Source organism: Grammomys surdaster, unplaced genomic scaffold, assembly GCF_004785775.1.
Source record: "Grammomys surdaster isolate TR1022 unplaced genomic scaffold, NIH_TR_1.0 194, whole genome shotgun sequence".
In the NCBI taxonomy this organism is placed as follows: Eukaryota; Metazoa; Chordata; class Mammalia; order Rodentia; family Muridae; genus Grammomys; species Grammomys surdaster.
The window spans coordinates 11517559-11533206 of record NW_021604639.1 but is presented as its reverse complement, the minus strand read 5'-3'; the positions used below and the strand labels follow the sequence as shown (position 1 = coordinate 11533206).

At 45.5% G+C, this 15648-nt stretch overlaps 2 protein-coding genes across 12 annotated transcripts in view; one reads left to right on the top strand and one right to left on the bottom strand.

Annotated features, from left to right (window-relative positions):
* Fbh1 (F-box DNA helicase 1) overlaps positions 1-691 on the bottom strand; it is a 39034-nt gene extending 38343 nt beyond the window's left edge. The window contains exon 1 of one of the 4 annotated variants that reach the window (XM_028769872.1): positions 176-691. Coding sequence is in view for 2 of the 4 variants with exons in the window: in XM_028769870.1 (XP_028625703.1) it covers position 538 (1 nt within the window). In the remaining 2 variants the exon portion in view is untranslated. The remainder of the gene's footprint in view (positions 1-175) is intronic. The other 3 variants (XM_028769873.1, XM_028769870.1, XM_028769871.1) reach the window with 3 other exon arrangements.
* A 1017-nt stretch (positions 692-1708) lies between these two features.
* Positions 1709-15581, top strand: Ankrd16 (ankyrin repeat domain 16). 8 transcript variants are annotated; one of them, XR_003711732.1, is made up of 8 exons: positions 1709-2049; positions 3152-3372; positions 4984-5026; positions 7528-7636; positions 8435-8596; positions 10597-10675; positions 14770-14843; positions 15335-15353. XR_003711732.1 is itself a non-coding variant. In XM_028769930.1 (7 exons), the coding sequence occupies exons 1-7, from the start codon at positions 1709-1711 to the stop codon at positions 15372-15374; spliced, it is 990 nt and encodes a 329-aa protein (XP_028625763.1). In that variant the 3' UTR covers positions 15375-15581. The 8 variants fall into 8 exon arrangements, 7 of the variants coding, with proteins under 7 accessions (XP_028625763.1, XP_028625764.1, XP_028625762.1 ...); XM_028769930.1 differs by lacking the exon at positions 10597-10675 and having other exon boundaries at positions 15335-15581; XM_028769931.1 differs by lacking the exon at positions 15335-15353 and having other exon boundaries at positions 14770-14867.
* Positions 15582-15648: the final 67 nt, after the last annotated feature.

Genomic DNA, 15648 nt, shown 5'->3' with positions numbered 1-15648 from the left:
GGCAAAGAAACTGTTTTAAGCCTGGCAGCAGTGACTTCCATTTTACTCCCCAAACAGAAACACCATTAGGTTAAATGTCTAGTTCCTCGAAAGGTAGCCAACAAAGCTTGCTCGGATCTCAAAGAGACCTCCAAAAAGCCCCCAGGGTTTCTCGAGTCCCCTTAATCATCATCACCTGTTCAGATGAGGGGGTAGGAGACGACCAAGGCAAACACAAACATCAGGAGCAGCATACAATGACTCGCCCAAGGTCAAAAGCATTACAGTGGAGACAAGCCAAGCTTGCCAGCAGCAGAGACTACATCTTCTCAGGTGCTGCCCCTTCCGGAGCCTCAGGGAGCGGCGGAGGGATGGGGGTCTGCAGAGAGCTTCCGGCCTCCTCTTGCAGGCCCACTCCAGACCACCGCGGGCACGGCCAGCTCCTACACCCACCCTCAGCTAGGGCCCCACCCCCGAGGCCAAGACCCCTGCGCGGGGCCCGCACAATATGAAGTTTGCCCGGCTCGCACCCCACGCCAAGTCCACGGTCTCACGCACTATGGCGGCCCGGCCCAGGACCCCGGCGCCGACACCACCCGGCCGATGCCGCTGGACATCCAGCCTTTCCCCGACCAGCAAGCCCCTCCTTCGGCCCAGACAGCGAGCAGGGACGACTGCAGACTTCCTCCGCGAGCTCCGCCTCTTCGCTGCCAAGACGCACCCACCACCGGAGACGACGGACGGACCTGTGAACCAATCGAAACTCAGAACTGTGAGGGTCGCGCGGACAGACAGACTCTAGAGCCAATGCGTACGCGAAGCGGGAGGGGGCGTGGCTCTGCTTTTTTGAGCCACGCCCCATCTGTGCTTCCGCTACCGCGGAGGAGGCGAAGGAAACTTTCCCAGAGTTCCTTCGAGCTCCCTGGGTTCCCGCGGGGGCTGAGAAGGCAGCAGCGGGCGGGGAGGGGGGCTGGGGTCGGCTGCGGATTGGGTGAGGATCGGGCGGAGCACAAGGACACGGTCCCAGCTGAGAGGCCTCAGAAACCCTTGCTGTTGGGAGCCTGGTCAGCTGAAGGATGCCGCTGTGCAGACATCCTTTCAGCTGAGGTGGGCTAGCTAGGCTCCAGGGTAGTGGGCAGCGTGCGCTCGGCTGCGGAGAGCTGGCAACGCTTCAGCTCCAGCCCGGCTGCCTGTACAGCTACCACCGGAGCAGCTCAGCAAACATCCCCTGTACGGTGGAGAGCAGACCACATCTGGGGTGCGAGGTCAGGCTGCAAAGCCCTTCGGTCCCACTCCAGGGCTTTGCGGTACACCCACACACTCCATTCTGATAGGTCTTCCGTCCCCAGATCACACGGGTGCAAGGGACAGCTCCGGGCTGTCAGGTGCACACCCTTACCCCAAGCCCCGAGAGCCTGAGGCCCCACCCTGATGAGTCCGCATGTTTAGAGCGCGGTAACCAGAATGACCTACGGGTGTGCTTGTCGCCCGAGGAGACACCATTTTCCATTGGAGATTGTGACTTCCAACCCAGGGCAAGAGGCGTAAAAAAGAAGCTGGCGGGCAGAATCCGGCTAGGGGGCGGGGCGGAGAGGCTGGAGAGAACGGTCACGTGCAGGAAGCGGAAGCGCCAGCTTTCTCAGCTTCTCCCAACACATCGTAGCAAGGGTCTGAATCTAGAAAGACTGGACTTGGCTCTTCCTATTTTTGTCCACCCTGGTCCAGGGCGATGGCTCCGCCTGGGGATCCGCGGCGCCTCTGCAGGCTGGTGCAGGAGGGCCAGCTGCGTGCTCTGCAGGCGGAGCTGGAGTTAGCTGGAGGTTGCCCGGGGCCAGAGATGGCCCGAGGCAGCCAAGGGCCTGCTGGGGACACCCTTCTCCACTGTGCAGCACGCCACGGGCGCCAGGACATCCTAGAGTACCTAGTGGAGGCTTGCAATATGGACATCGAGGCCGCCAACCGAGACTACAAGCGGCCTCTGCACGAAGCTGCCTCTATGGGCCACCCGGACTGCGTGCGCTACCTCCTGGGCCGAGGTGCAGTTGTGGACTCCTTGAAGAAGGCGGACTGGTAGGTGCCCAGCCCAGGGTCTTGAAAAGCTATATCGACACTCCCTGAAGAATCGCAGATTTTCATGTATTTTTCAGTGTGTTCGTTAGATGTATAACTTTTCTCAGCTTCTAATCCTCTCCCCGACCTTCCTTGCTTGTGGGTTTGGTTCTTTAGTTAGGACAGTCGCTTCCCGTTGAAAGAGTATAGAAATATAACCAAGTGGAGTGTAACGGGTAATTGTACTACTTGTGTGCCCAAGATGCATTTTCCTGGAGACATCTTGCTAAATTACCTATTCACGATTACATATTTTAATGCACCGAATATTGAGTTCTTATGCAGTTTTGTCACATCTATATTTGCAGAGCCACCAGCAGGAATGTTGGTGATACTCTTCCACCACACAAAACAATTTCAATTTCTTGCTAGATTGACATCTCTTTTAGTTCCATGTCTAATTCCTAAGAGCCTGTGAACTTCTTTAGGCTCATAACTTAATGAAGTTCTTTCCTTCAAGTTATTTCAAATCTGTCAAAACATAGGGGCTGGGAAGTATATCAGAGGTGGTGCACCCTCCTAGCATCTGTGAGCCTCTTAAGTTTGATCACAACACATCAAGAGCAGGAGAGAACCATATACTTAAATGTGTATCTTTTGTAAAGATGTAGTTCCACTATATCTTGAAGGTTAGCTGTGGATTTTATCAGTTGTCTGCTTGGTTCATAAATGGTTTTGCCGCCAGGCAGTGGTAGGGCACGCCTTTAATCCCAGCACTTGGGAGGCAGAGGCAGGTGAATTTCTGAGTTCGAGGCCAGCCTGGTCTACAGAGTGAGTTCCAGGACAGCCAGGGGTACACAGAGAAACCCTGTCTTGAAAAACCTTTAAAAAAAAAAAAAAAGGTTTTACCCTCAGATAACCTACTACTGTGGATGTACATTCAGAATCAGTTTCCCTTTGTTATTTTTCCACAGTTCTCAGAGAAGTCAGAGGCTGACAGTCTAAGGTGGTTTTCTGCCACCACCACCTGACTTCTCTAGGTTTTCCGTCTGTACCAAAAACATGCATAATGTGAAGGCTTCTTCCAAGTGCCTCAGCTCCTTTCCATCCTGGTTGGCCTTAGGACTCCTCTGATGATGGCTTGCACAAGGAAGAACCTTGAGGTGATCCAGGACCTTGTGGATCACGGTGCCAATCCACTCCTGAAGAACAAGGACGGCTGGAACAGTTTCCACATTGCCAGTAGAGAAGGCGACCCTGTGATTCTCCGGTACTTGCTCACTGTCTGCCCAGATGCTTGGAAAACAGAGAGCAAAATTAGAAGAACTCCTTTACACACTGCAGGTACACCCTGCAAGTACACACTGTAGGTACACCCTGCAAGCTCTGTAGTCTGCAGTTGGCTCTACTCAAGCACTGTCTACACTTTGTAGTTGAAGTCACCTGCAGGGGAATGGAGGATTTGGGAAACCAGGAGTCAAAGCGTCAGAACATCTTCTGCTCCCTTGGCAAACTATAAGTTTCTAAAGTGACTGAACCTTCGGTTAATATGTACTTATGTCAGTCTACTTTTCCTGTGTGTCTGTCTTACCTGTCCTGGTTAGTTAGATGGTAAGCTGGTCTGTTTCTTCTAAAGTCGTGACCCTGGGTGAAGAACTTGGTCTGTATAGTGGTAATGATACCATGCTGTAGAGTCCTAGGGAAAAGCAAATTAGAGTGGAATGTGTGTATAATAGTCTCACGAGTCTAATAAAACAAAAAAGTTAAACAATAAGCCAAGCAGCATGGTGCATGCCTGTAATTTTTGCACTTGGGAAGCTGAGGCAACAGGATCCATGCAAGTTTAAGGCCAACAGGGCAGTGTTGGGAGACCCTGTCTCATGTCTCCTAACATCCCACCTCCCAAAGAGAAATTTGGAAACTAATTCTTCATCTAAGGGGTAGTTCATTGAAGTAGGATCCTGAGCTCTTACTTTCTCTAGACCAATGCCTGAGATATGATACAGTCTGGATAAAAGCAGCCAGTATTTCTCCAGCCACCGCTGACCCATAGTGATCAATAAATTATTTTTGAATAAGTAGAAAAAAATCTACACAGTTCATAAATTGCTTGGCCAGCTCTCCCATCACACCTTCCCACCCCCCACCCCCCCAAAAAAAAAGAATCCCTTGGAGAAGCAGTCAGCAACCTATCACTCACCAAAATAAACGGAGGACAGATAGTCAGAATCTTTCCTGTTGAGTGCAGGCATCTTCAATAGGAGAAGTAACTTTCTGGATAATAATTTATAGATTCCTATTAAGTAGATTACAGTCAAAAATGCTTTTGTAGATTTCTGGTGAGAGACCACACTGCCCTTTAGTGCTAAAGTGAGGGAGGCACTATGTTTAAAATTAGAAGCTTACTGTGAAAGTACTCATAAAGATGAAATAGTATCAGATGCGTAAAGTGAAAACATCATTCTTTACCATTTAGTTGAATTTTCCCTTGCTGGGACAGTAATTGTAGCTGCTTTAGGTTTTTCTCTGTGAGAAGTCCAGGGCAGAAATGGCTGAAGAGATGGCTCCACAGTTAAGAGCACTTACCACTCTTCCAAAGGAACCGGGGTTTAGTTCCCTGCACTCAAACGGTGTCTTACAACCATCTCTAACTCTAGATCCCAAGTTTCAAGGGATCCATTACCCTCCTCTGACCTCTGTGGGTATAATCCATACATGTGGTACTTATACAAACATGTGGGAAAAATAGTCACATACAGAAAATAGAATAAAAAAATAATAATAATGGGCAGAGTAAGTAAGAGGAATAAGAATTGTGCTTGTTTTTGATTATGTATTCATTGTGCTGGGGTAAAACCCAGGGTTTTACACACGCTTGGCTGATGTTTAGACAGTGAGCTACCTCCCCGGCCAAAGTTTCAAGTATGCACTAAAATGTTCCATTCTTGTCCCCAGCAATGCACGGCTGTTTTGAAGCAGTCCAGGAGCTTCTTGAGAGGTAAGCACAGAACTGTAAGTTGGTGGAAAGTATTTCTCAATTATAACAAGGAGCTAGTCTTTCTTTTACATGGAGAGCTCAGAGTCAGCAATCAACAAGGCCTGCGTACCAATGAGCGTTGCAGGGGATTCAGTATCCCCATAGGAGCATGTGGTAGGCGGGCCCAGTATAAATTAATAAAGACTGAAAAAGTAAATGTCTCAGCACCAGCCAAACCAAAGCTGTTCACCTGAGAGTAACAGCTGCACATGAGGGGCAAGGGAGATTTTTTCACTAAGGAAAAGTATAACACATTTGAGAGACTGGAAGTAGTTCACAGTATGCTGAAGTCTAAACAATAAAGAGAATACGGGTGATGTAGACCACTGTGAAAAGTTTGCATTTTATTCTGGGCATGTGAGATACTATTGAGGAGTTGAGTTGGTTGGTTGGTTGGTTGGTTGGTTTTGAGAAGGATCTTGCTATGTAGTCCCAGCTGGCCTGGAACTTTTCAAAACGTAGACTAGACTGGTCTCAAACATACAGAAATCCACCTGCTTCTGCCTCCCCAATTCTGATATTAAAAGTATGTTCCACCATGCCCAACCTTGTTGAAAGGTTGGGTTTTTCTTTTTCCGTTGTTGGGGTTTTGTTTTGTTTTTGTTTTTTTGTTTTTTGTTTGTTATGGTTTGGTTTAGTTTGGTTTTTTAGATTTATTTTCATTTTCTGTTTATGAGTGTTTTGCTTGCTTGAATGCATGCCTGGTGCCTGTGGAGGCCAGAGGATGGTGTCAGACGGACTCAAACCCCAGCCAGTCCTCTGAAAGAGCAACAACACTGTCACTGCTGCTCCATCTCTCCTGCCCCTTGTTGAAGAGTTTTTAAGCCAAGGGTTGTAAGAAATCAGCAGTTTTCAAGGATCACCTGGTTGTAAAACATAAATGAACCTGGGATGGGAACAGGTTTCTGTGAGATTGTATCTTAGGTTGATGAAGTGAAATAGAGAAATATGGTAGCCGGGCTGAAGAGATGAGTATAGAATAGTGTGGTGGTTTGAATAAGAATGGCTCCATATATCTGAATGCTTCATCACCAGGGAGTAGCAGTATTTGAAAGGATTAGAAGGATTAAGATTAGTGGCCTTGTTGGAGGAATTATGTCACTAGGGGGTGGGGTTTGAGGTTTTGAAATCCCATGCCAGGGCTAGGCTCTCTTTGTGGATCAGGATGTAACTCTCAGCTACTGCTCCAGTGCCTTCCTGTGTGCTACCATGCTCTCTACCATGATGATAATGGATTAAGCCTCTGAAACTGTAAGCAAGCTCCAAATTAAATGCTTTATTTCATAAAGCGTTACCTTTACACCAATAGAACAGTGACTAAGGCAAGAGAGAGGAGGTGTATTGAGGGTATCTTTTAGAAATTGAATCAATTGCAAAAGGTGAAAATGTGCCTGGGGAAGTAGCTCAGTGGTAGAGTTCTTGCCTAACATATTTAAGGCCTTGGGCTCCATCCCTGGCACCATCGAAAATAAATAAAGGAGAGGCAAGGGAACACCAAGGGTGACTTTTACATTGCGGTACCTGTGCCACTTGATGAGACATGACACACTGGAAGAGGAGCAGGTTGAGACAAGTGGAGTAGTTCTATCTCTGTGGAAGATCAAAGCAAAGAGTTCAAATAAGCAGAGACAAGATGGGCCAGATACAAATTCTAGGCTTTGCGACGTATGAATGCTGATGTGAGGTTAGACAAGGAAAAGGTAACTTGGTCAAAGCAAAGAGCACTCAACCCTGGGTCGGGTCCTAAAAGCATGTGGCAAGCACTTAGAGCCACAGATGTACTTTTTTTGTACATTTGTAAATACTCTTCACTGAAGTGTGTTAGTTAGGTCTGGGTAATGAGATTAAACATAGCTCCACTCCAATGGCCTTCATAGGCTAATGAGAACTATGGATAAATAGTTCCATGGAATCCCAGAAATAAAAAGCTACAGGAAGTGGTGCACATCTGTAATTCCAGGCCTCCAGAGACAGAGGCAAGAAATGCATGAGTTCCAGGCCAGGATGGACTGCACAGCAGGATGACTCTGGTTGCTGTGGGGGGTGGGGATGTGGGGATGGGATGGGGGGCAGGGTTCTTGAGGAGAGGGTGATGATGGGAAGAACATTGGGCGGCTGTTGTCAGTAGACTTGTGCATAAGCATAGATGGAGAGGAGGAGACATGTTTTAAATAGCCTGACTTCAGAGTTACATTATGTAATTGGTTGGGAAAGAAAAGAGAAAGATAGGAATAATGGTGACTACAGAAGCACCAAGCGGAGAAGCTGAAGAAAGGAAGGTTCTCACAGACATGGTAAAGGTTAAAGAGGAAGGTCCCCAAGTCCTGGAGCTCGGTTCAGAGGCTGTCACGGATCATTAGTGAGGCACACAGTCTGCCCACAGACCATCATGTCACCTGTCTTGGGTTTGAAGTGGTGACTATTCACAGCTCTGTTTTTTTTTTTTTTTAAATTGGCTATAGGTGTCACTATGAACCAGACTGTAGAGACAACTGTGGTGTCACGCCCTTCATGGATGCAATTCAGTGTGGCCATGTTAGCATAGCCAAGCTGCTCCTTGAAAATCACAAGGTATAAAGTGGTTTGTTTGTTTTGTGTTTTTTTTTTAATTTATTTATTTTATGTGAGTACCCTGTTGCTGTCTTCAGACACTCCAGAAGAAGTCATTGGATCCCATTACAGATGGTTGTGAGCCACCACGTGGTTGCTGGGAATTGAATTCAGGACTTCTGGAAGAGCAATCAGTGCTCTTAACCACTGAGCCATCTCTCCAGCCCATAAAGTGGTTTTGATTACTGCTTTATTTCTTCTTTAGAAATTTTAGATCTGGGGATAAATAATACATCATTATTCAGCTGCTGGCTTCAAGTTCTGGATCCTCTGAGTTTCCCGAGTAGGAGGACCTTTGGCCTTCGTAGGCTCCATGCATTACTGTTCTCATCTCTAAAATGGTGACGAAATGCGCTTTCTTCAGAAGGCTCCTAAGGGTTAAATGATGCTGGGGATGGGGCTCAAAGTAAAATGCTTGCATAGCATGGCACGCTCAGGATCCTGGACAAGATCCAGGGAGCATCCGATAACCTACATACAAAATGCACTTAGCAAACTAAGGATTGAGTAAATGGTGTCGTTTAATAGTAATAGCAACAAAGTATGCTGAATAGCAACAAAGTATCCTGACAGAGCTGAAGGCACTGTAGCCAGAGCATTGACTTGATCACATTTCACTTCAAGTCCTTTGAGAATCAGACAGAAATTATGTGCTCTACCCAGAAGAACCACAGAGACAGCGAAGCCTCCCCATACGTCTACAGGACCATGAACCAGATTCCTCTGCATTTGACATTGCTCCTCTTTCCTGCCTGCTAGGCTTGCTCTTCAGCCGCAGATAGCCTGGGGGCCCAGGCTCTACACCGAGCAGCAGTCACTGGGCAGGATGAAGCCATACGATTCCTGGTGTGCGGTCTTGGCATCGATGTAGATGTGAGAGCAAAGTCAAGCCAGCTCACAGCCCTTCACTATGCAGCGAAGGTCAGTTGCTCCTCGTCTCAGCACTCCTTCAGCTGGCCTTGCTCCTATGACTGACATCCTGTAGTCCTGGCATCTTTGCTCCATCTGTAGTCTATACTCCTGAGATGTCTGTGATTCTGAGTCTTTTATCTCTTTAAATAGAAACCTGATTTTTTTTTTTTTTTTTAAAAATGGGGAGAGAGGGGCTAGAGAGATAGCTCAAAAGTTAAGAGCAGTATCTGCTCTTCCAGAGGTCCTGAGTTCAAGTCCCAACAACCACATGGTGGCTCACAACCATCTGTAATGAAATATGGTGCCCTCTTTTGGTATACTGATGTACATGCATATAAAATACTATATACTAAATAATTTTTTTTTTTGTTTTAAGTGGAGAGAGAACTTCTTTATTTGTTTGTTTTCAAGACAGGGTTTCTCTCTGTAGCCCTGATGGTCCAGGAACTCTCTCTGTAGACCAGACTGGCCTCGAACTCAGAGATCCTGCCTGTCTCTGCCTCCCAAGGGAAATCTACTACTTGTGCTTTATGTACTCTTCCCACTCTCATTTCCAGGAATAATGTTATTTAAAACCATAAAGATGTTGAAGGATGATGGAGGCCTTCTCAGTTGTCTCTAAGTGTTTGAGAGCAAATTGTGAAATTCTACTTTAGTATAGTCATGCTGAAACTTTTCTATTAAAAATAAACAAGTGGGGGTCAGAGAGATAGCCTAGTGGTCATATGTGCTTGCTGCTCTTGCAGAGTTCCCAACACCCACATCAGGCAACTCACAACTGTCTGTAACTCCAGCTCCAGGGGATCTGTGGTGTCACGCCCTTCATAGATACAACTCAGTCCAGCCATGTTAGCACAGCCAAGCTGTTCCTCAGAAAACACGAGGTATAAAGTAGTTTTGCTTATTCCCTTATTTCTTCAGACATTTTAGATCTTCTAGCCTCAACAGGGACCTGCATTACTGTATTCACACACACATACACACACACACGCGCGCAAAACTACTTGCTAATAATTAACAAATGAGCAAAGATTCATTGTATGAAATTTGTAGGTCTTTCTTGTATTGAATTCGGAAGTTAAAATCTCTTTAACTGGCACAAAGGAATTGCATCTACTGGTTTCTCTAATGTGTACAACATTAAGGATCTGCATACAAATTTAGAAAAAGCTATTTTAGGAGCCTTGCTTATTATACACTGTTGAGAAGCCGCATGTCTTTATTTAGAAGCAAAGGCACATATTTTCTGACCAACAACCCCCACCTCACACTTATGAATACAAGGGATAAGTGCATGGATGGCCTGAGTCCCATCCACAGACATGGGAAGAGAAGCTAACATTTCCTCTGTAGAAAGGTTGAAATCGCCGGGCAGTGGTGGCGCACACCTTTAATCCCAGTACTTGGGAGGCAGAGGCAGGTGGATTTCTGAGTTCGAGGCCAGCCTGGTCTACAGAGTGAGTTCCAGGACAGCCAGGACTACACAGAGAAACCCTGTCTCGAAAAAAAAAAAAAAAGAAAGAAGGAAAGAAAGGAAGGAAGAAAGAAAGGAAGAAAGATAGGTTGGTTGAACCTGCAGTCTTGATTTTAGCCTTCCACTGACCAACTAGACGGTATGTATAAATTACTTTGTGAATGATGCTGGCTGTGGCAGGTACCTCCCTTCTGAAAACCTCAATCGTTCAACTCCCCTCTGCCTTAATGATTTTAACAAAAAGTTCATATCATTGGGAAATGTTGGAATTATGACTTCCATATAAAGCACAAGGTTTCATACTGCTAACCTTGATGGAAATTTAATTGTATTATCTACCCTGATAACTAAACGTTACCATTGTTGAATGATTCATGTTAGAATCATGGATGATATAAACCTTCCTTAAAACAGGAAGATTCAACATTTGCAGTTGGTTGTGTCAGAAAGAGTTTCTAGTGCACACTAGAGGTTATTTTTAGAGGTTTGGTTTTTGTCTTCATCACAGTGGTAATGAATTTATTTCAACACTCAGGAAGGACAGACAAGCACAGTTCAAACTCTGTTGTCCTTGGGTGCCGATATCAACTCTACAGATGAAAGAAATCGCTCAGGTAGGAAATACAAATGATTCACAGACTTTTGAGTTCAAAACATTGACGTGGGCTACACACCTAATGTGCACACAGTCCTACATTCAGTCCCTACCCCTGAAAAAAATCTCTTCCTTAAAACATATATAAATACACACACACACACACACGTATGCATACATACACACATATATATTTGGTTGACGTATATTGATGTTTTGCCTGCATGTATATAAGTGCATCATGTGCATCCCTGGTGCCTGTGGAGACCAGAAGAGGGTGCTGAGTTACTTTGAACTAGTTGTAGAGTGTTGTAAGTTACCATGAGTCTGCTGGGAGTTGGACCCCTGGGTCCTCTAGAAAAGCAGACAATGCTCTTAACTGTTGAACCCTCCCTCCCTTATTCTTTGCTTTTGAGATAAGATCTAAAAAAAAAAAAAAAAACAACTATGTAGACCTAGCTAGCTTCAGTGCCAGAACTTTGGTGTAGGCTACCACAACTGTTGGATATCATGATTATGGTCATGAACACTAATCACCATCCTGTGACTATGGTTGGTTGGTTTCTGTGGATTTTCCTCCCAGATTCATTTATTTTATGTACTTGTTTTTTTAAATGAGTACCACATATGTGCAGATGCCCCAGGAGGCCAGAAGAAGGCATCAGATCTGTTAGAACTGGAGGTGCTAGGAACTGAACAACTGAACTCTGGTCCTCTGTAAGGAAGGGCAGCAGGTGTTCCTAACTGCTGAGACATCTCTCCAGCCCCTGAGACTGTTATTTGAAGCCATAACAATATATGTGAGGTGAAAGCATTTTCTGTCTCCTCTGTGAGGGCTTTATATAGATTTAGGGTTCAGAGATAGAGTCTGAGTGCTCTTCTGTGTGTACTGGGAACACAAGCCCAGGGCCTAGGTAGACATGATCTAGCATTGAACTGTATCCCAACTGCTGTGCAGAGCTCATCCTTTATAGCTGACTTTTAGAAGAAATCACTCAATTAGTATGATTCTTCCAACCAAGGGCCATCTCGTAGGGTTCAGTGGGATCAGGCTTCAAAGACTCATGAACGACCCGGTCTCACTTGCAGGTCATACAGGAGAGCTGCTGCTAGTTAGAGCAGGCACTGGGACTAGCTCCTCAAGACCAGGCAGCCTGTGGACTCTAAGCGCACCTGGGCCTTTCAGTGTTAATTTCTGCACATAGAGTAGAAAGATGGGTCAACAGAGTTTTGTCACTACCTCCTAATTCATGGTAATTCAGCAGAACATTAAGGAATTTTTATGTCCCATTAAAACTGTGATTAAATAGCACGTAAGAGTGAGCTTAGAGTCTCGCCACTAACTAGAAAAGCTTCTTACATCTTCTGATTTATTTTTATGAGGTTTTTCTTTTTCTTCTTCCTTTTTGTTTTTTGTTTGTTTTTTTGAGACAGATTTTCTCTATGTAGCTCTGACTGTCCTAGAACTCACTACCTAAAACAGGTAGACACCTTGAACTCAGAAATCTGCCTCCCACCGGGCGGTGGTGGCACACGCCTTTAATTCCAGCACTTGGGAGCCAGAGGCAGGCGGATTTCTGAGTTCGAGGCCAGCCTGGTCTACAAAGTGAGTTCCAGGACAGCCAGAACTACACAGAGAAACCCTGCTTCAAAACACCAAAACAAAACAAAAAAAAGAAAGAAAAAGAAAAGAAATCTGCCTCCCATTTGTTGGGATTAAAGGTGCTTACCACCACACCTGGCAGGTTTGGTTTTTTTTTAGGAAAAATTGTAACCCAGTCAGGTTAAAATTACCATCCAACACAGGCCACCATGGATAGGTACTGAAGTGTAAAATGTCTGTCACTGGAGAGCTGGCAAGACGATGCAGTCGGTGAGAGCACCTGGTGGCCTACATTTGACCCACTGAGGCCTGCACAGTGGGTAGAGGCAGCTCCTGCATGTTGTCCTCTGGCTCCTGTCTCCACAGGCCATGTGACAAGTGCACATTCGCACATGTTCACACTCAGAGTGCATGCACGTAAGCTCTGTAGAACCGAATAACCCACTGTTTGTTCCTGAGTGCAGTATATGTTCTCAGCGTAGATCACCCTGTCTCCCTTTAGCCCTGCATCTGGCCTGTGCAGGTCAGCATGTGGCTTGCACCAGGTTCCTCCTACAGTCTGGACTGAAGGATTCTGCAGACCTAACAGGCACCTTAGCCCAGCAACTCATGAGGAGCGTAGATATCCTTCAGGACTTTGGCCACGATGTGAAATCATAAGGATGCTTGAAGAAGGAGGTGATGGAGCTCATGGTAGTTCACGTCATGCTTCTTCAGTTGCCGACGGATCAGGGAGTTACTCCTCAGCCAGCGTTTCATCTCTTCCTGCCTTTCCTTCTGCGTGTTCTTCAGCTGAGTGACCAGGAGTCTGGATTCCTGGCATGCTGTATGACCTTGAACCATTTTGTTTTCTTTTTCAAACTGTAATGAGGATTGAACTCAGAACCTTCACATGCCCAACAAGTGCCATGCCGCTAAAGCATATCACCAGCTCCATATCTTGGCTTTTCTACCCTCCAAGGAAAATGAGATTAAACACAGAGGCTTGTATATCCTTAGGAAGTGAATGTAATATATATGTCTTAGAATATCTATTAAATTAAAATATATATTAAAATATAATAAAACAAAATATAAACTGCTGTTTATTCAAGCTATAAAATGTAGTTGGCCTATTCAATTTTTTTCTTTTGTAGTTTTCTCCTGGCTTTTTAGTTTCATTGCCTGGAAGGACATGTTTTTTGTCATTTAAAACATTTATAAAGACACTCGATGGATACTTTTCTTATATATGAATGGATAGTCTGCCTGCATGAATGTCTGTGTGTCACATGCATGCCTAGTGCCTTTGGGGGCCAGAGAGAGCATCAGATTCCCTGGGACTGGAGTTAAAGTTGTGAGCCTCTCCGTGGATGCTGGGAATCAAACCCTAGGTCCTCTGAGAGAACAGTCCATGCTCTTAACCACTGAGCTGAGCCATCTCTCCAACCCCAGGTAGAAGATTTTAAACATGAGGAAGTTTTTGTCTGTTTCAGCAGACAAGTTCAGTCATGAGCAGGAGTGACCCTCACTAGTTTAATACTGTTACATACCTCCCTCACTCTGCATTGTGCTTGCCTTGTCAAACAGCAAAGACCTCCAGCTTCTCTTAATTAGTCTCCTATGGAGCTCATAAACCCCTGTTTCTAATGACCAGATAAATGTTACTATAGAAACACGATCCTATCTGGTAATCTCTTTGTCGTACACTGTACACCTATGCTCATCTCAGATGGGATTACTGCCCTCCCTTGTGTCAGAGATCTCCTTGTTCCAATGCCTTTTGGGTGAGGATGATACTGGTGTGTGATATTTCATATGTTCATATTGGGACCAAAAGGTCATCCTTAGCACTCACACAAGCATTCTCTCCATTCCCACTCATGTTCTCTCACCCCTCCTCTCTTTCCCTCCCCAACATGAGCCTCTCTCTCTGCCTGACACTAGCCTCAGATTCGTAATATTTCCATGCTCTGAGTACTGAGACTTGAGGCCTGAGCTGTAACGCCTGCTATCTCTTTCTTGTTTGCAGCTCTTCACTCATAACTAATTCCCACGTGTCCCTTTGCTTCTGCCCTTCCCAGTACTAGACTCTGGTTGACTTCCACAGGCCACTGCTTAAATTACTCAGCAGCCAGAGACGGTAGTGGTTATCACAACATTAATTGTAGCAGAGAAAGTAATAATACGCGATAACAATATACTTTGGCTGTAATGCTATATCAGAAATACTAATAGCAGTGCAGATGGTAATAATTATTCCCCCCTAATTATAGTTACTTTCTTCATTTCCTTTGGGTCTCTCAATAAGTGACTTTCCCAGGACACCCTGCCTGAAATGCTATCCCTTTTTGCAGCATTTGCTACCACCTTCATAATTGATATGGGAAGACCCAGCCCACTGTGGGCAGCACCATTCCCTACGGGGGGCGGGGGCCCCTGAACTGTATGAGAGGGGAGAAATTGAGCTGAGCATCAGCAAGCAGACAAGTGGGCATGATTCATTCATTTTTCTCTTCGTTTAACTCCAGATGTGTCCCGATAGCTGTTTGAAATCCCTGCCTGGACTGCTGCACAGTTATGGGCTGACTGTGACTTGGCATCTGTAAGTGAAATAAACCTTTCCCCCCTGAGTTGCTTTTTGTCAGAGTATTTTATCATAGCAACAAAATAGAATTAGACCATCCCCCCCCTCTTGTTTTTTTTTCTTGGTATTTATCTGCTTGGGTCAGGAGTGAGGCCTAGAACGGTCATGGTACAGAGTGAGTTTGTTATGGTGTGGTTACTGAATACATGAGAGTAATGATTTTATGCTTATTGAGTGCTTAATGTAAAGCAGCTGCTGTGCTGAACACCTTATCCACATTGTCTCATTTTGTTCTCTGGCTTTTACGCTTTGTAGATAGTTATTCCGTCTTAAGCAGCCTTTTCCACACACACTCCCTTGAAAAGAGTCTACATTTCAAACCTCAACTCATGGGCACCATCTTGCCACCCTGCAGTCTGGCTTTACTGCTGGTCCCCTGTGCAGACTGCTCTCTGTGAAGTTCCCCGGGATTTTCTAATTGCCAGGTTAATTTTTTTTTTTTTTTAAAGACAGGCTCTCACTATGTATCCCTGGCTGTCCACTATGTAGAAGTAGAAGACTGTCCTGAACTCACAGAGCCACCTACTCCTGCCTCCTGGGTGCTGGGATTAAAGGCATGCGCCAGCATGACAGGTTGAAAAAACGCACTCTTAACTCTGGGCTTACTGATGTCCTCAGTCCCTTCTGCTTTCTGGGCTCTGTACCCGAGATAACTCACTCCAGGGTTGTTCTTTTGCTTCTCTTTGTTCTCCCCCATCCCCCTTTTTCTCTTTCTCTCTTTCTTTCTTTCTTTCTTTCTTTCTTTCTTTCTTTCTTTCTTTCT

What these genes read in the sequence shown, in the direction of transcription:
- Ankrd16 (XM_028769929.1), top strand. Translation starts at nt 1,709, where the DNA reads ATGGCTCCGCCTGGGGATCCGCGGCGCCTCTGCAGGCTGGTGCAGGAG. An exon ending in TCCTTGAAGAAGGCGGACTG is followed by an intron (nt 2,050 to 3,151) that starts GTAGGTGCCCAG and finishes GGTTGGCCTTAG; the next exon opens with GACTCCTCTGATGATGGCTT. An exon ending in AGATGAAAGAAATCGCTCAG is followed by an intron (nt 10,676 to 12,761) that starts GTAGGAAATACA and finishes GTCTCCCTTTAG; the next exon opens with CCCTGCATCTGGCCTGTGCA.